This window comes from Camarhynchus parvulus, chromosome 8 (assembly GCF_901933205.1).
Source record: "Camarhynchus parvulus chromosome 8, STF_HiC, whole genome shotgun sequence".
NCBI lineage: Eukaryota > Metazoa > Chordata > Aves > Passeriformes > Thraupidae > Camarhynchus > Camarhynchus parvulus.
In genome coordinates, this window is record NC_044578.1 from 29,978,695 (window position 1) to 30,000,538 (window position 21,844).

The 21,844-nt window shown below is 55.5% G+C and overlaps 2 protein-coding genes across 2 annotated transcripts in view; both read left to right on the forward strand.

Moving 5' to 3' along the window:
• Positions 1-3,698: 3,698 nt before the first annotated feature.
• On the forward strand, positions 3,699-7,769 carry CRIP1 (cysteine rich protein 1). Its single transcript, XM_030953752.1, has 5 exons — positions 3,699-3,829; positions 6,488-6,582; positions 6,675-6,732; positions 7,021-7,068; positions 7,415-7,769. The coding sequence occupies exons 1-4, from the start codon at positions 3,790-3,792 to the stop codon at positions 7,059-7,061; spliced, it is 234 nt and encodes a 77-aa protein (XP_030809612.1). The 5' UTR covers positions 3,699-3,789; the 3' UTR covers positions 7,062-7,068; positions 7,415-7,769.
• Positions 7,770-16,241: 8,472 nt separating this feature from the next.
• The window catches only part of TEDC1 (tubulin epsilon and delta complex 1), a 70,476-nt gene continuing 64,873 nt past the window's right edge, over positions 16,242-21,844 (forward strand). Inside the window, exons 1-2 of the mRNA XM_030952977.1 lie at positions 16,242-16,397; positions 17,310-17,388. Coding sequence (XP_030808837.1) covers positions 16,242-16,397; positions 17,310-17,388 — 235 coding nt within the window. The remainder of the gene's footprint in view (positions 16,398-17,309; positions 17,389-21,844) is intronic.

The following is a 21,844-nucleotide window of genomic DNA, read 5'->3' on the forward strand; positions in this document are numbered from 1 at the left end:
GAGGTTTTCCTTCGGCTGTAATTTGCCCTGACAGCCGCCTCGGTGCCGTTGTTTTCCTGTCTGTCTGGTAATGGGATTAGCCGCGTGCAGATCCGGGGGGATGGAGGGCAGTGGGGGCAGAGCCTGCCAGCCCCCGTTGCAGGGCACACCGAGAGCTCCTCTCGATGGCATCACGCGCCCGGCAGCTCCCCCAGCTTCTGCCAGGCTTGTTTTAAGCCATCCTGTAATTTTCTTGTCAAATTAGAGTTCCACGCTGGGTTGTGTGGTGCATATTTTACAACAAATATTCTTGGATGAGAGGGCCTTTGACATGCACAAGTGTGGGCTGAACCATGGCCAGGGAGGGAGATTTTGCAGGACTCGCAGTTGTGAGAGTGCTGGGACAATGCTGGACCGGGGTGCCGCTGGCCCTGGGTCACCCCCTCAGTGGTGCATCCTCTCCCCTCTGTGCAAGTGTGCTGGGGGCTGGGAGAACCGTGGAAGCCCCCGCCCCACTCCAGCAAGGTGGGGCAGGAGGGGGAGCCTGGAGCTGCTGCCTGGGCAGATGGGCTGGTCTGCTACATAGCTGGGTTTTTTTCTTGCTGTGTTAGCAAAACAAATCCAAATTGGCTTATGTCACTGCCCTGCCTGCAAAAATGCCAGTGGCTTTCCCAGTTGTTACTGCAGTAGTCACCAGTGGCCAAGATGCTTGAGGCAGGCAGCTCTGGCACACCCTGGAGCTCTTGACTCGCAACTCTGCCCAAGGAGCCCAAGAAACTCTTGGGGGCTGGAGGAGCCTTTCACAAAACAGGGCACAGATGGAGCTGGGGAGCTGGTGCTGGCTCTTGCCAAGGGAGGGGATAGCCCTGGCCATAACAACACCACCCAAACAAACAAATGAGACAGCCCAGGTTTCCCGAGGGCTGTTGCCATGCCATCGGGGAGCGCTGGCGCCTGATGCTTCAGGATAGAGCCTCACCCACAGATTCCTATCAGAGGCCATTGACAGCTGAGGCGTGCTCAGTCTAATGGTTAAATTAGCTGGAACAAGGTCTGCAGATAAGATAAAGCTGTGCTTTCCTGAAGAGGCTGCTCTCCTTGGCGCTGGCTGGGTTGTTTCGCTGTCAGGCTATGAACCTTGATTTGAAATTATGCTTTGGGTGGGACCTGGCTTTGCTGAAAATACCACCCCTGCCCTTCTCCTGCTGCTCCTTGGTGCTGTCTCTGCCCAGCACTGGAGCTGCCCACTGGATGACCTTGTCTGTATGCATGGGCACGGCACCATGGGCAGCACCCCAGTGAAGAGGGATGAGCTGGCTGCTGCCCACTGCCACTCCAAGAATGCTCCCACACAGTTGGTTTTGTGTCCTGGGGGGACCCTGGATGGCAGAAGGAGCAGTGATCCCAAATGTCAGCCTCTGCAGTGTTTCCAGCCAGCTCCCTCCAGCACAGTGGGACTGCTCCATCGCAGAGCGCTGAGGACTTTTGCACACCAGCATTCCAAGTGTTTGTGGACCTGCTCCCTGTAAAATGGGCAAGAGGCTGTATCCCCTGGGCTCCCGAGATGCTACCGTGCTCCAGGAGCAGCTGTAACCCTTCCTCCTTCCCTGCTGGGGCCCTCTGCAAGATGGCTTTGCTGTGCTGCCCCAGCCCTGTGCATGCCTGCTGATCAGGGGACAGCAGTGGGCAGGGTGCAGGCACAGCTCCCATGGGGTGCAGGAGCCAGGGCTGTGTCCCACAGCAGCCTTCCCATCGAGACTGGCCTGCTGGGATTCATGTAGGTTTGCAGGGCACACAGCTCCATGCTTGGGCTCCCTCCTGGTGAAGCAGGCTGGGTGTAGCCCAAGGTCCATGGGCTCTGGTAGCCCAGCAGGGCCAGCCAGGACAACCGAGAGCCACGAGGGGCCAGCAGGCACACAGCCCCGTGCAGGCAGGGTTGGCAGAGAGCACCACGTGGCTTGGTGCTGCCTTCTTTGTGAGAGTGGCCCACGTCCTGTGCCTGCTCTCTTGAGTGAGCAGAACAATCTCCAGAAGGTCCATGGGGACACGGAGAGGAGGGGACAGCCAGGCTGTGCTCCAGCCGGGTCACTCGGTGTGCGGTGCCATGCACAGGCGCCTGCTGTCCCAGCCGGGATGGGAGCATTCCTGACACAGGAGGAGCTGGGCCAAGTGGTCCATGGGGACTGGCCACAGGGCTGGCCAGCTGGAGGGACTCGCAGGAGGGCAGTTTCCAGCTGCTGGCCTGCACAAAACCTGCCTTAAAAGGGATTGCAGCTGGAGGCGTCTGTCCGAGGCAGTCAGTGGCCCCAAAGCAGCCTGGCACCATCTAGGAGGGGGAGCAGGGCCACCAGAGCGGGGAAAGGACATGTCTTGTCCCCTGTATTTCACCAGGGTGCCAGCTGCACCCCTCGTGGTGTGGGGAAGAGTCCTGGCCTGGGTAACCCAGCTGGGTGCTCAGCAGGTGCTGTGCCTGGGTACAGGGGGATGTGATGTGGCTGAAATACGGGTGCCAGCATGTACTGGTGCCGCAGGGCAGGGAGAATGGGGAGGAGGCAGGGTGGAGGCCCTTGCAGGACACTCTGCCTCCCCTCCCATACTGTAAGACACTGTCTCAGCACCTCAGCATGACTCACGCCTCACTGCTCCCGGTGACATCCTGGCCGTGTGGGCGCTGCCCGCCCTGCCGAGCCCAGCGCTGCCCTCGGGGCAGGAAGGTGCCCCCCAGCCTGCAGTGGGGCTGCCAACTGTGGGCTCACAGGCCGGGAGCACTGGCAGCAGCAGGGAGCATCAGCAGGGGGATTGTGCTGGAAGGGAGGCTCCCGGAGCCAGACTGGCTCGTAAAGCAGTCCCAGCTGAACATGAACTTCGCCTCTGGGCACAGCTTGCCGCCTCTCCTCCTGCACCCACGGCTGGGATCCGGTGTCAGCAGGGCCCTGTTTGTGGCGGGAGGGATGCCTCGCATTTCGGGAGGCAGTCACTAGGCGTCCTGGCGCTGGGTTTCACAAGCCCTCATGACCTTTCCAGCACAGCAACGTGCCCTGGGGAGGATTGTTTCATACAAAACAGACCTTTGGATAGGCTTTTCATTTCCTTCACAGCCAAGCACAAAGGAACAACAAGTCCTCCCTCCTAATAAAATGACAAAGTCAGTGACACAGCTGGGCTGGCTCTCCACAGTGAGCGGAGCCGTGCGCCGCACCCACGCCATTCCCAATGTCCTGCAGGAGCGGGGTTACAGTCCTGAAGCTCCCGCCTGCTTCACCCCGCACCCCTAAATTCCCCATGGGCAGGAGACCCTGCCTGAGCCTCGACTTTTACACTCCCTTGGGAGAAAAACTTGTCTGTGCTGGGAGGGGGTGAGCCCTGGTGGGCAGCGCCCCGCGAATCTCTGTCTGGGAGTGGGGTTAATGAGAGATGCCAAAAAACCGCAGCTCCGGCTCGGAGCGGGGCTGCCCCCGCCGCCCACGCGTGGGCAGGGCCGGGCTGCGGAGGGGACAGGGCTGGCCCTGGGGCAGCGGGGCTCGGGGCGCCAGGGCTGCGGGGCTGTGCCCTGCAGAGGGAGCGCAGCTGGAGGGGCGCAGGGGGTGCAGGGCTGGAGGGGGCTCAGGACCCCGTCTCGGGAGCCCCCGCAGGGCCGTGCCCCGGGCTGTCCCCTCCAGCTGCGGGCGGGGCGCACATCTGGGCGGGGCGGGGCGCACATCTGGGCGGTGCTGGCGGGGCGGGGCGGGCGAGCAGTGACTTCGGCGGGGCCGGCGTGGAGCATCCCACAGGCGGTGCGAGCGGAGCCCCGAGCCCAGGCGAGCCGACACCATGCCCAAGTGCCCCCGCTGCCAGAAGGAGGTCTACTTCGGTAAGGGCTTCCTGCCCCGCGCCAGCCGCCCCCACCTCGGGGCACCTGCCGGGCACGGATGCTGGGCTGGGGACCCTCTGGGCACCCCGGCTTCTGGCCCCTGTGCTGCGCAGCCCATCTCTGCAGATTCCTGGGGTGTCCCAGAATTGCTCAGCCCTGCGCTGTGGGTCCCGGGGTGCCCCGGGTGGGGGATCCTGTAGATGCACCCCAAGGAGATCCTGGCTGCAGAGCACGGGCTGCACTGGGTGCTTCCAGAGCAGAAGGGAGCCCAGCCCCACTTCCTTCCCAGCACAGCCCGCAGCCCTGAGCCGCTCTGGAGCCCAAAGGGCCGGCTGGTAAAGCCCGCTGCTCTGAAAGCCGGGGCAGGTGAAGCAAGCACCTTCCCAATGGCAAATCATGCCTTCGGGCAAGTGCCTGGGTCAGTGGGTCGCCCACACGTCGCTCTGTGTGGTTGAGCACAGCAGGATGACACCTCTGGGTGCTATTTTTAAGCTGTTGCAGGGTAGGTGTGAGCTGTTGCAGGGTAGGTGTGAGCCTTGTCGGGCTGCTGTCTGCTGCTGGGCTTCCCGCAGATGTCTTCCCTCCAAACTGGGGCCCAAAGCTCCTGCCCCTTCTGGGGCTGTGGACCTGCTGTCCTGTCTGAGAGTATTTGTGGGGTTTGAGCTTCTCACTTCGCTATCACCTTTTGGAAGGGGCAAGTTCCTCTGCCAGACCTCTCCACTTGCCTGGCATAGCTGAACTCGAGGGGGTTTGCTGCGAGCAGCTTAGAGACACTCCCTGCTCTCTGATTTACTCAAGATGAGGGATCTGGAGCCCAGGTGCCATCATTGACTTCTTCCTCTGCTTTATTTCTGCTCTGCTTGTGCCTGTGCCCCAGCTATTTGTGCTCAGCCAAGGAGTTGGAGGCTCAAACACAGGAGCTGCTCTGTGTGTGTGTCAGCGATGCCCACCCTGGGCAGCTGTGCTGGGGCTGCCATGGGCGCTGCCCAGAGAGCTGCTGGGCTGTGGTTCCTGCGGCTGGGCAGCGCTGCCTTGCCTTGAACTCACTGCTTGCAGCCAGGCTGTGGGATGGCAGTTCAGGCACAATGGAGTTTGTGGCTTGATATCAGATATCAGGAGGCACCGAGGCGCTGGTGTGTGCCTTCCCTTGGTGTGGGTCAGTCAGTCAGAGCTGGGTTTGCTGTGACCGCAGGTGTGGCCATGGAGCAGCTGGGACGGCACCGTTTGACCAAGGAGGGGTTTGACCTTGCACTTATCACGCTTGCACTTATTACGAAATGTCTCTGTTGATGAGAGGCTGAGGAGGGTTCAAAAGCTGTTGGAGGACCAAGCTGGATGCATGGTTTCTGTGCCTGCAGACTATCTAGAGCGCTGGCAGAGGAGGCACAGCAAGCCTGGCTCTGGGGCCCCCTGAGGCTTTTGGTGCCTGGCGGTCCTGCTTGGGCGTGCCTCAGGCTCTGGGCTAAATCGTGTCTGTAGAGAGCAGGGCTGGGGAGGAGGTGATGCTGAGAGGACCAGGGATGGGGTTTGCAGGAATTTTGCCTTCATGCCTGAGTGCTGTACCGAGCCTTAGCAGAGCTCCTGCCCAAGTGCTGGTGCAAGTGCATGTGCAAGAGGTGGAGAGGCTGTACTCCTTGCAGAAACCCTGCAGTGATAGGAGGGTCCTGCCTCGGGCCAGGCTCAGGCTCCTAGGGGCACCCGGGGGAGGACACTTGCTGCTGCCAGGCTGCAGGCACAGGAGGCCCTTTGTGCCACTGGGGAATGGCAGCAGGGCAGCCTTGTAACATTTGGGCTCTGCCCCCGCTCCCACCTCTGCAGCCATCAGCTTGCTCCTTGCACAGGCTGTTGTGGACATATTTGGACTGCAAGAGGTGCTTCAGGCTGCCCAGGGCCCCCCAGGGCATGCACTACCCACACTGGCTTGGTCCCATTTGCAGGCACGGGGAGAGTGCTCAGACCTGGCTTTGACATGATTCCTGCGGACAGCTCTGTTTAATCACTTAATAAATTCCCAGGAGCTCGGCTGCCAATATGAAGAGCACACATGCCTGCAGAAAATACCCTTCTCCCCTGCTGTGCTCCAATTAAAAGGCCCCCTGTGCTCCCCCCTCTCTCCACAAACGTGTCCTGGCTCCCATGTTGTCCCTCCCATGGCTGCCTGAACCCCTGCCAGGCTCCAGCTCTGCTCTGGTTTGCCATGGTGCCAGCAGAATCCGAGCTGTGGCTGGAAGGGACTGGTTTGTGTTGGCAGGGTGTGGCAATGGCTTTGCCTCCCCAGTCCTCGCCAACATCCCCTTTCACCCCTGCCAGCTCTAGTGATTTCTTAGGGTCCAGCTCTCTGGGGAGGAATTAATGCCCTTGCAGGCTGATGTTGGAAGGAGGGAGGTCCTCAGGTCTTTGGAAGATGGGGTAGAAGTCATTCCATCCTCATGGATGCAGCCCTGGTCACCCTGGGTGTGGCACCACTGCTGCAGATCCATGTTCCTGCATGTGCACACTTGGGTCTGAACACAGTGCCCTCTGTCCTGGACTGACAGACTTGAGAAAATGCCCAAGAATGTCCTCCCTAGGGCTGACGGCAAGGCAACCCATCTGCCAAAACTAACTTGTGCCTGTTCAGTGCCTGAACTCACCCACCTCCTTTCCTTTCCATGGCAGCCGAGAAGGTGACTTCTCTGGGGAAGGACTGGCACCGGCCCTGCTTGAGATGTGAGAAGTGCAACAAGACCCTGACATCTGGAGGCCATGCAGAGGTGAGGTTTGCTGCCCAGCAGGTCTGGCTTTGCTGCACCTGGGGGCTGGGACAAGCAGAGGTGGGGCTGATGATCTTTCTCTCTCCCTGCAGCACGATGGCAAACCCTACTGCAACCACCCCTGCTACGCTGCCTTGTTCGGGCCCAAAGGTGGGTGCCTGTGGTGGAGTCATGGAGGGAGTTTGGAGGTTAGAGGCTCCTGTCTGGCTCGGGGATCCTGTCTGGCTCGGAGCTCCTGTCTCCTGGCGGGGTCAGGGAGGGAGTGAGGGGGTTTGGGGCTGCTGTCTGGCTCGGAGCTCCTGTCTCCTGGCGGGGTCAGGGAGGGAGTGAGGGGGTTTGGGGCTGCTGTCTGGCTCAGAGCTCCTGTCTCCTGGCGAGCTGCAGCCTCGGTGTGCTCACCCTGCCATGGCAGTGCTGACCCCGCTCTGTCTCTTCCAGGGTTCGGCCGGGGAGGAGCTGAGAGCCACACGTTCAAATAAACTTCAGGTTGGTCCTTCCCTCGGAGCTGCCCTCCTGTCTCTGCTCCATGGGCTGCCTGGGGCTGTCCTCCCTCAGGCCAGTGGGGAAGGCAGGCCTGCCACAGCATCCCTCTGGGCTGGCTGTGACTCCCAGCCCTTACACCAGGGCTCAGGAGCTGGGTGCCAGCTGCTCCTCTCCTCCAGCCCCAGCTGACTGTCAGCACCCGCTTGGCTCCGGCACCGGGTGCCAAAGGCTATTGCTTGGTGACCCCTTGGCAAAGACAGGATCTGTCCTGGAGCACTGCTGTCCCTGGGACATCTCTGCTCCCAGCCCAGCCTGACTTCATCCACTGCTCTCTTCCATCCCTCTCCAGGTCTGACGTCCAGGGTTCCCAGCACAACCTGAGGACAGCACAAACACACCGCAGCAGACATGCATTTTTGTTTTTAATTCACCCTGTACTAGACTAGCACGTTCAAAGCAATAAGTAACCAAGGCTGGGCTGGTGTGGAGAGAGGCTGTGCTCCAGATGGAGTGCAGCCAGGGTGGGGACGTTGGGCTGCCCTGCCGGGTAGGAAATTTGGCTGAAAATGCTGAAGGCCGCCTGGAGAGGAGACCGCAGCCCTTCCAGCCAAAACCTAGCTCTGCTTCAGGCATCCAGCTCTCGTGGCTGGGCCCACAGTTGTATTCTCAGTCTTTAATAAATGAAAAGATGCTTCCCTCCTGTAGCAGCTGTGTTCTCTGTAATGGGAGTCCCACGGGACCTGCTCGTGAAGTGCTGGCCACTGCTTGATGCCCCTGGCCTTTGGATTGAGCCCCACGCTGTGTGGTGGCCCCACGTGCCCTCAGCTGGGGCAGAGAGGTGTCTTGCTGGGAGGGGAATGACTGTCACATCAGGACAACCTGGTATTCGCTGCTCCTGCTCTGAGCAGCCACCTGAAAAGGCCAAGGGAAGCGGGAGGTTACTGCTGAGGCAGAGGCAGCCTCCCCCGGCAGGGACAGCAGAGCTGTGGTGTTAGAAAGCAAGAGCTGGCTCCAGAGCTTTGCTCTTTCTTGTTTCAACGTTTTTGCCCTACTGGAAACATGGCATTGACAGATGTCCAAGATGTCAGCTTGAGGAATGTTTCTAAAATGATTTCTTAACCATGTCTTTCCCTAACCTGAACAACTCCATTTACATATTCAGAGATATCTCATCACTCACTGGGATATTTTTGTCTACAGTTTATGCATGCATTTCCTTAGAGGCTGCTCTGCCTTTTACTGTGACATCAGCCTTCCTGGGCCTTGGCCAAAACCCTCAGGGGTTAGAGACACATGTCCAGTGTCAAAATCCTTGGTGTCAGAAACAGCCTGATCTGATAAGCATCTTAAAACTTCCAATTAAAACTTGCTTGATGCTGCAAGGCGCTGCCTCGCCTCCCACCCCGATAGCACAACAAACACAGGCGTCTGTGTCAAAGGCAAACCCTGGCTATTGCTGCTCAGTGTCATCAGGCTTCCCAGCAGCCAGGGCTCGTGGGGACCTCCTGCTCCCGCTGCTGCCTTTGCCAGCAGCCTCCCGGGGATGCCAGCAGCCTCCCGGGGGTGCCAGCAGCCTCCCGGGGGTGCCAGCACCCATGGACCCGCGGCTCCTGGCCATCCGCACCCGTCCCTCTCTGCCAGCCTGCCTCTGGACACTGGGACATGGCTTTCCCCTGCCAGCTGAGCTTCAAAGCAAACTAGTTATAGAATCTCAGCAGCCTGACTGTGCCACTGAGGTAGTGTTTTCCCTCAGGCATTTACAGTAATGGCAAACACAATCCCTGTCATCCTCAGGGTTGCATAAGTGTGTCCAGCTGGGCAAAGGACCTGTGGATTTGGCTCAGGGTCCTTCCCAGCAGGGCCCTGCACTAAAATTTCAGAAGCAGGTTATTCCAAGTACAAGGGGCCAGGCCAGCAGGGATAAGGAAGGAACCAGGGGAAGGTATGGAAAAGTAGGGGCTGCACAGGGCTGGGCTGGGCTGATCCAGCCCTTTTCAGTGGCAGTGGCTGCAGCTGGGGCAGGAGGCAGTGTTCTGCTGTTGGGTGTGTGCTGCTGTTTGCAATGTGTGCTGCCCAGGGCTCCCTTTTGCTTCTGTCCCTGGTTATGGATTTGCAGTGTACTTGTGGTGGCTGGGGACATCTCTCCATGTCCTGGGAGCATGCAGGGATGCAGGAACTGAGCTGTGCCAGGACTGTGCAGCTGCAGCTAAGCCTGATCCTGTGGGTGCCTCACTCTGTGCTGCAGAGGGGAATATATGTGTGCATTAAAAAACAGGGGTCCCTCAAACATGGGCTGCAGACAAACCCCTTGGTATTGATTGCCAAAACCTCCTTCTTAGAGTCCTGTTTTTCTGCTTGCCCAGCAGTAAGAGCTCCCACTGAGATGGCTTTTAGCCCCAGGACTTTCTGCTGGGATATTCTTTTCCAAGAGCCGTGCTTGTACAAGCCACACTCTCTGCCTGATCCAGCCTCGATGCTGTGAGGTCAGGCAGTTCAGGCACAGGCCACATCCACAAGGAGCCTTGGTCAAAGAAAATATATGAGAAATTGATTTTTTTATAAACTCACTTTGGTCTTTGGAGAGGAAGCAGGAACAGCTGTATCTCATTTGATGGGAAATCCACTGCTGAGCCAGGCCCCCCTGGATGCTCAGTGAGGCTCAGCAGCGGCCGGCGCGCCGGGGAGGTGGGCTGTCAGCAGACACAAACCTTTCTCCTTTTGAACTGTAAATCTCTGTGGCCCGAGTGTGACTGCACAGACAGGCAGCAGTGTGGTTTCCAGAGCCTCTCATCTGGGATGTTTTTGGTTCTGAGCCTTGGCAAGAGCTTGGACAGGCAGGGACGGTCCCTTCCTTCCCAGTGTGGTGATGCCCTGGCTGTGCTGCTCCTGCAGCAAGGAGAGCAAGATGCTGAGGGCAAATCCCAGCTTTCTGCCCATATGGGACAGCAAAAGTTGTTGGGTGATTTACAGCATGGTTATGTGCAGGAGTGGCTTGGGGTCTCCTGCACGGTCGGGATGGACGGCGACAGATCTCTGAGGCTAGGTCGTGGACATGCAATTTATTGCAAGGGCGTGGGTGCAGAGCCCTGCTGGGAGCTGCCAGCTGCAGCTCAGAGCGGGGCCGAGAGAGAGTGAAGAAGAGCAGGAAAAAGAGAGCAAGAGTAAGAGAAGCTTAGAGCATAGAAGAGTGAGCAAGTGAGAGCAAGAGAAGAGTAAGAGAGCGAAGTTCCCGTTACAATAGATTAAATCATCTTCTGTGTTGAATATTCTGATTCTCACTAACCAATCTAGGACAAGATACAAATCCTATAGCATTTACATACAGCCTATAAGAATCACTACATTACCATATTGTGTTACATTTTAAACCCTAAAAACTCCTCTTTGGACCTCTCCTGCCAAGCAGTCAGGGTCTTCTTCTGACCCTTGGACCTGCTTGCTTGGAGAGGGTGTTGTTTCATCAAGAAGGGGATTACCTGCTCAGTCACACTATTGTTTTCCCGTTGTTCATTAGCTAGGGGATCTCAAAGGTTGCCTTCATTTCAATCTCTTCTACCTTTCTATATTCTCAAAATCTTTCACCAGGCAATCATATTTATAAGGCTTCCTTGTTCCTTCCTCACCAACAGTTATGCCCAGCACAAAACTTCCCTGCTTTGGTGACCCGAAACGCCACTGTTGGTGACTCTGAAGAGAGGGGCCGTGCTTCCTCTGCCGTTATTTCCTAAGCTTGGGCTGAGATCAGTCTGTGGGTTGTGGAGTGATAGTTGCTATAAACACTTCATCACTGTGACAAAAAAACAAACAACATCACAGTTCCTCTGGCAGCTGGGTGTGGGCGAGCCCCAACGCCCTGGGTAGGGAAGCAGAAGAGATTTTGGCAAAGACAGAAAACAGGATGGGTTCAGAAACTTAACTGCTGCTGCTCCCCATCCCAGCTTTGTGACTTTCTGTACAGAAGAGAAAAGGAGAGGGGAGAAGAAAGAGAGCTGGGGGGCCCTTCAGCCGTGGGGGCACAGTGCAGGCAGGAGAGGCCAGTGAGGGTGATCTGACCCTGTGTCCTTCTCTCAGCACAGACTGACAGACCTTAATCTGAAGCAGGGGACAGATGTTTCCCTGTGCCTGCAGCTGGCAAGGGAGGTAGCTCAGGCTGGAAGCCCTGCAGCAGGGTTCTCCTCAGGGTCATGCTAAGGAGGGCAGCAGGCTCAGCCCCTGGACAGGGCTGTGTTCTGGCAGTGTGGCTGCAGCCTTCAGCTCACATCTGGACTAACATGTGCTGGGTGCCCAGGTCAGCACTGCCTCGCTGGGGCACCAATGGGGCCACTCACCCTCTCCTGCCAGTGCTGATGGGGACACTGATGTGACATTTCTACCACTTCCCTTGAGGCGGTTTGTGCAGCCTCTGGCTGGGGGAGGCTGGCACAGGGGCTGTGGCTGCAGGAGCTTCCTGCTCTGTGCTGTGCAGAGCTCATGGCAATGAAGCCGGGCTGGAGCTGGGTGGTATCCAGTGCACCACTGCTTCGGGGATTTTTAAGGCTGATTTTTGTTAAGCTCAAAGAGCTCTGATATCTTTTAGGTCAAAAAAGTGTCTGCCCATCACCTAACGCCTCAGAAATCTGCCCTCTTATGCAGACAGTGTGGTAAGAAGGGCCGTGCAGCGGATGTCACGCAGCAGGAACTCTGAGGGGGGAGATGGGACTTCCCATCCAGCTCTGCAAATCTGTGGTTTGGGGAACCCCCATCTCAGCAACGGAAACAGCTCTGCAGAGGTGAAAAAGGGGGGGTCAAACCTTCTTCCTGATGGGGAACAACACCTCCAGCAAACACTGAAGTTACTGAAGGCAGAGGGACTCTGGGTATGACAACCGGGGGTGTAACTAGAAGTGAATGGGACCATGAACTGAAGTACTGGAACCTGAGCTCTAGCTAGGGAGCAAGGAGAGGAGGGCACAGGCTGCTCTACTCTCACCCCTTCCTGCTGCTGGAGAGCAGCTGGGGGCAGAAAGCCCTGCGGGTGTTTATCAGGTCCTGGGTGGCTTGCCCAAGCAGGGAGTGGAAGCAGAAATGTTGACATCAGGCACCAAGAGCTGAATTTTACTTTCACATCTTTTGTGTTATGTTCAACAAAAGAGGGAGAGTTTCCAAGAGGGAAGGGTGCAAGGACTTCCCACTGAAGCCTCTGTCTTCTTTTGGTGAGTCTTGTGTTAAAGGCCCTGGGGGAGGAGATCACAGGGAGTTTCCCTCTGTGCAGAGGAACTTGGCTATTAGAGTAAAAAGGCTGAAACTCCCAAGAAGAGAGTGCTGTGACCTCAGACCTCTTTTCTAATCTTTCCCAATTCACTTATCATACTGAAAGCCCTGCATCAGAGGGCCTGAAACACCAACACCTTTCTTAACCATCCAACTGCTGGGAGCTGACCTTGAATTTTGGTGCTACAGTCCACACACAGGCCTGCTGTGACTGACTGCCTGTGTCCAGGAACAGCTGCACCAGAGCATTTGTGGGCTCATGACAGCATTGCTGTAGGCCATCTATGCAGGCAATGCATGTCCACAGCCCTGTGCTCGCTTGGTTCCTTTCTGCCAGCACCATGGCCATGCTGCCAGGTCACGCCTTTTCCCACTCTGCTTAACCTGATGTCCCAGAGAGGGAAGAGGAAGTGTGTAGGAAAGGGCCAGGAGGGCATGGGGAAGGAGCTGGAAATGTTTGCAGAGGAAAGCAGTGCAGCCTGCCTGATCTGCTCAGGGTGTGAAACGCTCCGGCCACCCAAGGCCTCCCTCGAGCAGGCAGGGAGGGAAGCTGTGCTCTGCTCCGACAGCTGCTCAGCAGATACCACACTGCAGGAAGGAGAGGGAAAGGAGAGGGGAAGGAGAGAGGTGAGGAACTCTGGCCACCCGAGCTGGCGGCGGAGCGTGGGAAGCGCTGATGCCTGGCTTGGGGGCCTGGCCAGGAGACAGGCTGGCTCCCGCCCACGCCTTCACGGGGATAAAAGCATTAAGAAAAAATCCCCAAAAGACCAAAGAAGTTGTTTTTGCAGGAGGAGAGCTCCCACCTTGCCCTTGGCAGAGCGGGCTGAGGTGACATCAGGGAGCGGGCAGGGATGGCTGCTATCGCATACAATCGGCATGAGGCAATGGGACAGGGCCGCCGTCACCACCTCCGGCAGCCCTGTGCACGCAGCAGGGCCGTGTGTGGTGGCGAGTTGCCATGGCACGGGTGCAAACAGGCGCCCTCGGCCCCGCTGAGTCACCCGGCTCGGCAATGGCCGCGGCTGACACATGGCACTGAAATGGGCGGCTGTGGGGCTGTGTGGCACCACGTGGGCCCGGGAACCCAGAGAGGGCAAAGTCCAGTGGCCTCTCCCAGCTAAAGCATCCCTGGCCACTCAGTATGTGCCTGGACTTTCCCTTCCCATTGTTGTCCCCACTGCACTGTTGCCCTGAATCTGTCTCAGTGCCTGGGAGCCAGGCACCAGCTGATAAGCCAGCTCTGTCCTGCTTCCTTTCTATAGAGAGGGTCCTGGGGGCTTCCAACCTCCACAGTGACATCAGGGCTGTGTGCTGATGTCAGCCAGCCATGGCTGGCTTCCATCTGCCAGCATGCTATTGCTTGGGAGAGGGGAGGTGAGGGTGGCCTGGATGAGCAGGGCTCTGCTGCCAGCAGGGTGCCATTGCCACAGCACGCTGCGGCTGTCACACTGTTGCCTGTCCATAGCACAGGGTCCATGCCTGCAACAGGAAACCATCACTTTCCCTTCGGCCTCTCCCGCGCTGGAACCAGGCCCAGGCAGAGCAGATAAGTGGGGCCTGGCGGGCCGGCAGCGAGCACCCGCTGTGCTGCTGGGCTGCTGGGAGCCTGGGATGCTCTGCCTGGCCTCCAAGCCGCCCGTGGCCTGGCGCCAGCCCTGCACAGCGCCAGTGTCCTGTGTCAGCTGTGCCCACGGGGCTGTGTGCTGGGGGAGCCATGGCGCAGGGCGACGCTGGCCAGCAGGGCAGCCAGCCCTGTGCTGGGGCTGGTTTGGCCAGCGGGATGGAGGGTGGCACGGGGCCCTTGGTGTGAATCCCAGCTGCTGAGTGGTGATGTTGGCTGGCCTGGGGGTTGGCTGGGGGACAGGAGCCCACAGGAGGGGTGATGGACAGAACCACTCCCTGTGCGTGCACCGGGCCGTGCAGGAGAGCCCTTGTCTCGGCAGCTGCCCTGGGGAGGAAAGGCCTAGACAGAGGAATGTGTGTGGGGACAGGGAAAGCTTTGAGCTGGGTTTACAGAGTGGTCAAGAAAACACAGGAAATTGGCTGCAGCTGAAGGTCCTCCTGCCTGCAGACTGCAGCAGGGACGGGAAAATAGACAAGCGATGTGTCACGGAGGGAGCAGACAGCGCCCGATAGCAGCAAGGCATGGAAAGCCAAGAAGGATGCCAAAGACAGCAGAGGATTGTCCCGGTTCGATAAGGCTCTGGGCAATAAAAAGGGACTTTATGGGCTGTTGGAAACCAAAGGCAAGGAACCATGTGGAAATGCCAAGCCTGTTAGGAAGGAGAGCAAAGAAGTGGATAAAGATTGCTGAGCTAGAACTGGACAAGGGATAAGGAAAATGCTTTCCAGGCCATTAGGAAAGGAGGATGTGAGACAACAGCTGCTAGAGAAGATATTTTAAAAATCTTTAAGCCTGGATAACTCACACCCAGGGGTCCTTTCAGGGCTGGCTGGAGCAGGAGCCAGGATCCACAGGATGGGGAGAGCTCTAAAGCAGCGCTCAGCACTGGAAAGGGCTGCGCTCCCCAGCACAGGGGTGGGAGGCAGGAGAGGAGCAACCAGAGGGAAGGAGTGCAAACAGAGTTCATGTTGGCTGGAGGACCCTTTGGACCACTGTAATTTCTCTCCTCGTTGCAAGCAGCCATTTGGCTGCAAGAGCCTGCTCTGTAGCGGGAAGGAATTTCACATGTTGTTTCATGTTGTTCAGATACTGGAGGAAAAAAAGTAAAGGCATCACGCTAGATGCACAGTGAGCACATTAAATGGGCTATGAGCTGGGGAACTGGCCAAGAAACCATCAGTGGGGGCTTCCAGCAGATCTCATGCCCAGGCACAGGCAGGATCCCCACGGCGCTGGCGGAGCAGACCCGTGTCCCTGGCACAGACCAGCTGTGCTCCCTCTGTGAACCCACAGCAGGAATCCACCTCTGCGCCAGGTTCTGGTTCTGTAAACCCTGGTCACGGCCAGACTTCTCCCATAGAGCAGCTCCGTTTCTCCTCCCCCACGGCCCCCAAGGATTAACCCCTGGGGTCGCTTCATGTCGGGGGTTGAACGCCTGGAGACCGGGGCTGGCCGCACCTCACCCCGCTGAGCAAGAGGCGGGCAGGAATATCGCAGGGATATCGCAGGAATATCGCAGGAACATCGCAAAGCTCCTGCTGCCGCCCAGGGCTGCTCTCCGCGTCCCCGGATCTGTTTGGACTGCAGCAGAGCTGTGCTTTTGCCATAGCTCGGCCGGTTTCTGCAGCAGGCAAGGGTGGGGGGAGCTCGCAGGGCTTCCCCAGGCGTTTTCTGCCGGGGCAGGAGGCGCGTCCATGGCTCGGGGGGGTGACACGTGTGGGTCACAGCCCGGGAGCGTTCTGTGCCCCGAGTCATGAGCGCAGGCCGAGTGAGCGTCGGGACCACCGGCCGTCCGGGAGGTGCGGGGAGGGGCGGGGACATCCAGGGGGATGCAGACACATCCAGGGAGGTGCAGACACACCCAGGGAGATGCAGGGCGGTGCAGGGACATGCAGGGAGATGCAGACACATCCAGGGAGATGCAGGGACATCCAGGGCAATGCAGAGGCATGCAGAGAGATCCAGGGAGATGCAGGGCGGTGCAGGGAGATGCAGGGCGGTGCAGGGACATGCAGGGACATCCAGGGAGATGCAGGGAAATGCAGACACATCCAGGGAGGTGCAGACACACCCAGGGAGATGCAGGGCGGTGCAGGGACATGCAGGGCGGTGCAGGGACATGCAGGGGGATGCAGACACATCCAGGGAGATGCAGACACATCCAGGGAGTTGCAGACACTTCCAGGGCGAGGCAGGGCTGGCGCGCCCGCAGTGCCCCCTCCCCGCGGCCAGGGGGCGCTGCTGCGGGCGGGCAGCCCGGAAGGGCGCTCCCGCAGGGGCCGCCGGCGGCGGGAGCGGCGCCATGCGCGGGCGGCAGCGGGAGCAGCACGGGGAGCAGCAGCGGCAGCGGGGCCCGGCGCTGCCCGCCGCCGTCGGGGCGCTGTGCCGGGCCCTGCCGCCCCGCGCCCGGCCCGCCCCCGACACCCTGCGCCGCGCCAGGTTCGACCGGCCGCAGGCGGTGAGCGCCACCCGGAGACCCTGCGGGGCACAGGGCAGCGGGGACCAGCGGGACACCCGAGTGCGGCGGGGCCGGGGACACGCTCCGCTCTGCACGGCAGCGCCACGGGCACTGAGCCTCGGGCAGGCCCTGCGTGAGGGGCCGCGGTGTGGCCCCGGCTCGCTGTTCGCCCAGATGACACGTGTTAGGGAATCTCAGCAAACTCGCCGCTCTGCGAAGGACTGTGCCTCACTGTGGTTGTAACTTGAGGCTTGGTGTTTCAGCCTGGTCTGCGACACCTCCTCGGTGTCGCCTGGGTTTGCTGCCCTTTGCCGTACCCAGCTTGGGTCTTGCTGCTTTGCCTCCGAGGCTTCCAGCTCGCACACAGGGTACCTCCCTTCCTCGGCTATTTTAAGGGTTTTACGAGTGTTGACTGAGATTCCAGCTGTAAGAATCACTATTTGCGTTTGTCAGCATGCTGTCCTTGTGCAGCCAAGGATCGATTCCCAGTTCCAGCTCATTCTGTTGTGCCTCTGTGAGTTTGGCACTGTCGTGGTCAGATGTGTTCAGGTGCCTGTTTGACTGTGGGTGAGCTGTGCCATATGTGGCTGTATCAGAGCAGATTTTGGAATGCTCCTCCACACGTGGGTCTCGCTGTAGAAGTGCTGGGTGTTGCTGTACAGCCAGCATTAGCCCTTTTCTTTCTGGGTGCTCCTTTCTATAGATTCTGTGTTCACCAGGCAGGAACGTGAGCGTACATGAACAGTAGCACTGACATACATGAACCTGCCTGATCAGATGGTGTTGGCTGGGTCAGCAGGTGTGCTGTTCCATGTGTGATGTTCAGATATGGGCTTAATTGCCTAATTACGACTAAATAACATGGCAGATATTTTTCCTGCTGATGTCCCCTTCCACCCCTCTCTTTTGCAGAGCCTGGACTTCTGGAAGCTGCTGTATGTGCTGCTGAAGCAGATCCACGGGGGCAGCTGGACAGAGTCTGATGCCATAGGTAAATAACATCATTCTGGCTGACTGCAGTTTCCATCTGCCCTGGGACTGGTTTTGTAACACCTTTGGCTCCTTTCTCCCTGTAGTGAGTGCTCTGTTTTGCACACCTGTGCCACCAACTTACCAGGCCTCAGGTTTAGTGATGAGGAAACTTTCTGTGAGGCAGGTTTGCTACTCTTTGATGTGCTTTGTCCTGGAAGCTGGGATGTTCCACAGGCTCTTGCATCCCTGTGACATTTTATTGCAGGTAAATCTCTGCAGTGATGTTATGCATTTTCAGTATCTGCAAAGACAGAAGTAGATTTGTTTTTTTCCTTTGATTCCTTCTTTTCCCATTCATACCATGATTCCGTTGGTCCTTTTCTATCCAGTCCTGTGTCAGAGCCAGGAACTGCAGTGTGAGAACCATGAAGGCAGTGTTTTGGATTGAAGTTCTAGACAAAACAAGAAATGGACTGTATGTGATTATTTTAGGGGGACTGTGAATAATGTCTTTAAGGACAAGGCCACTTCTCCAGAGAGGAGCTGAATGCAGATTGGCTTCTCAAAACAGCAGAAGACTGTTTACTTCTTAAATGTACCACTACTTCCCATCTTCTCTCTTGAAACATGTCTGTCTAGGGCCTTTTCACTGTATGAGAATTGTATTGTGATGAATCAAGGTCTCCTCATACCAACTCCATTTAATATTCACTTTTGCCCTTGAAAGCAAAACACCCTAAAAAGCACTGTATGAGCCCCTGGTTGGCTGTGAGCCTGGTGGCTCTGTAAATGGAATTAAGAAAGGTTCAGCATTGTGGAATGCAGAGCAAAACCACCAGCATAGTTTAGCTGGTAGCTCAGCAGGAAGTCCTGTTACTCGCAGGACTGCTATTTTTCATTTGGCTGTTTTTATTTTTCCACTCATCCACAGTCTGCTGTGTATGGCAAGTCTATTTATTGACTGTCTCCCACAGCATTGTGGATGTGGTCCTGCACATTGCAACCTTATTGGATCCTGGCTGCTCCCATACTGATTGCCTGTAGCATTTGGGGGCAGAATTTCCAAGTGCATGTGGCAGGTTCCTGGCTCTGGAGACAGCAAACACAGCCTCCACTGCTATATTGTGAGGTAGCAATGTGTGGTTCTGCTGAGAACTGCTCAGCTGGTTTCTGAGAAAGCTTTTTAGTCACAACTTGGTGATTAAAGCTGAAATTCGGGCTGGAGAGCTGTACTGTTTTTCAAATGACACTAATTACTTTTGCTTGGCAAGTGAATGAGTTGTCTGCTCTGAACACAATCGATATTTTACTGCTTTTCTTCTCTGCCCCAGCTCTGGTCTCTTGTGTATTTCATGCAAATGAAATAAGCCTTGGGCATAGGCACTAAATAACTTTCTCAGGTTTGTGTAGGATCCTGTTACGCAATAGAGAATTGAAACAGATTCCTCTAATCCGAGTCTGGTGCCTTAGTCCACAGATCAAGCTTTGCTTTTCTTTGCTCTTTTTGTACAACCTCTTAATTACCTTGGTTAAAATAAGGAGGGCAGCAGCTGCCAGATCCCTGAGGAAGGCTGTGAAGACTCCTTTGGTCTAGGGGTTACTGTGAGCATAGAAACAGCTTTCTGGAAAAGAGAAGCCATTCTCTAGTGATCTTGTATATTTTATTTTTTGAAAGGAAACACTGACCTTTGGCCAGTTCAGGAATCCCACTGAAGCCTACCAGTCAGTGGTTATAAAATTCTACAGCTGCCTCCTGGTTTCTTGTTCTGTGAGAATTTTTTCTTCCCACAGTGAAAAGCACTTAACTGTAAACTTTGGTGTAAACTTACTGTAAAATCCAGCCCCTTAAACATGTCAGAGTAGTGGGCCACTGGACAGTGGAGAGTCAGAGTAAGCTGTGTGAATACTCTGAGCATAACCTTGCTGATGAAATCATGATGGTTTCATGCTGCTTGTTCTTCCCAGAGGCTGATGAACTTGGTTAACAACCTCACAGCCACGCCAGGTAGCAGTGCAATGTGCATTTGGATAGTTGGAAGATACATTTATTTTCTGGGATTGCTGTTCAGTTTTTATAGCATGGGAAAGAGATCTGCAGCTGCAATAGATTTTGTTTGTTTGACAAAAGTAGCAGAAAATGTTTTTCTGAAGCAGTAGTTTCCCATAATACCACTACCTATGCAGGTGTTCCTTGTCTGAGTGCATGAAGTAATGTGTCTGTGTCTGTGCTTGTACTTGGTTTGTAGTTCCTTTCCATTTTAGCCTGCCAGGCTGGTGCATAGCTCTCATTTGAATATCATCTTGTAAATCACTGAAAATATTTGTCAGGAGTGGAAGAGCACAGCTCGAGTATATTTTAAGTGAGCTGAACCCTGAGGTTCATCCCCAGCTTGGTCTTACTTGCTGAATATAGTTTTATAAATAATATCTGTGGAGAAGGGGATTAGGTGGGAGCCTTGTGAAGGTCCTTCAGTATAAATTTCCCAATCCTAGTGCCATAAGAAGATGTTAGAGAGGTGTCTGGTGTATCTCTTCTATTTGAGTGATGATGTTTCCTGACTCTTGGTCACACGTTATGGAAGGATCCATCTTGGTCCTGGGTGCTCACATAACCTTCGCTGCCGTTTATACCTTTGCATTTTAACTTGAGCACTCTGGAGATGGGGAGAAATAAGGGATTTGTCTAAGGTCAAAGGAAGGCTCCTGAGCCCCAGTTCCAGATCCATGCCCTGAGTGCTCACTCCCAACTCCTGCCTGGCACACCAGCTGCACCCTCTCCTGTGAGGGCAGCATGTTGCAGAGGGAGGCATGAAAGAGGGGGAGATACAGGACCAGAAGAACACTGAAATTCAGGTGGTGAATTGCCTTGGTGGATCTGGCCTGAGTGATATATCAGAGCAGGGAAATGGTGATAAAAGAAAAAAAAAAAAAAACCCTGACCTGCTCTCCTTTCGTCCACTTAGATGTGTGATTTTTAAGGAGCTGCTTGAACTGCAGATGGCAGCATGTGATGCTCATTTGCTTTGAAAGAGGCGGAAAGCATTTACTGACCATCCTTCCTTTTGGAGGATTTCTTCCTTTATCTGTTATGGCAGTTCCTTTCTCGACAAATGCACACAGAAAAGGAAAGGATGACATGAAAACACTGCTCATGTAAGAATGTTCACAAGTGATCAAAATAAAATCTGAAATATCTCCATGCTCCTCTTGTGCTTGAGGGATTGGAGAGCACATCTACAGCAAGATTATTAGCAAGCCATAGGCATTTCTGCCACCCTGACATGGGGAAGGGAAGCTGCTTGTTTCATTTACAAGGTCTGTGGAAAGAGGAAATGGAGTGATTTAGGTCTTTGTAGGAATGCCTGAACTGCATGAAACTGTAGATTCCTCTAGCTCCACCCAGCTGTGACAGCTGTCAAAGGGAAAGAAAAGAGCAAATCTAGAAGGATGCTTTCATGACATGGGGGATATTCCTTCAGCCTCCAGCAGTTTACATCTCAGACTTTGCAATCCAGAGAGGATATGTTTGTGTTTCATAAGTTTCCATGAACTGCTGTTCTGTAAATCCAGTTTCTCCTTGAGCCTGAGTGACTCTTAGGAGTCCATAGAGTCCTACAGTGAGCAATTTCAGAATTTTGCTGCGTGTGTGAAGAGCATCTCTTTTATCATGTTTTGACTCACATGCTTGCTAACTTTGTTGGCTCACAGTTCTTGTGTTGAGTGTTGTGCAAACAAATCATCCACTCTTCACCCATTGCACAGCACTCAGGATTTTGAAGAGTTTTGCCATATCCATTCTTGCTCTTCTTGGCCTACTTCATCGCTTCTTACAATGCAGCTGTTCTGTTCTTGTGATTGTACTTGTCCTTTCTCTTCATTTCTTTCCAAATTTTCTGTAGCCTTAATGGGAGAGAAGAAATAAGGGTCACGGTGGGTATTTGTGTTCTGTTCAGTGTCCTTGCTAGGTTTCTCACACTGAGTTTGCCTTTGGATGCCTGTCAGAACCAATTGTGATACTGTCATTAAAAACCTTATCATCTGAGATGGTGTTCCTGAGCCCACGGAGCGGTTCCAGGTCCAGTCTCATGTTGTAAGTCAGTAAAGTTAGGAACATTTCTTTCTTTGTGCACATAATTTTTCATTTTTTGCTAAAAATACTTTTATCTGTCTTTTTAAAGCTTGGGCTCAAGGTTCTGCAGTCCTTCATGATCTGCCTGCATTCTTTACTACTAATATCACATCAGCACCAAGTTTTCTGTCACTGTCACGTTGTCTAAGTGTCATTTTGAGTTGTTTGAACAGCAGCTGTTTAGCACAGAGCCCTCATGTGAAACCACTATTTGTTCCTGCCCTCTGGTTCTTGTCTGCTGGGTACTTGTCATTGATCCAAGGCTTTTGCTGTCCCCCCACTGCAGGGCCTTGGTTTCTTTGTGCAAGCTGAATCCCAGTGGGAAGTCTAAATGTCTTGCACTGGT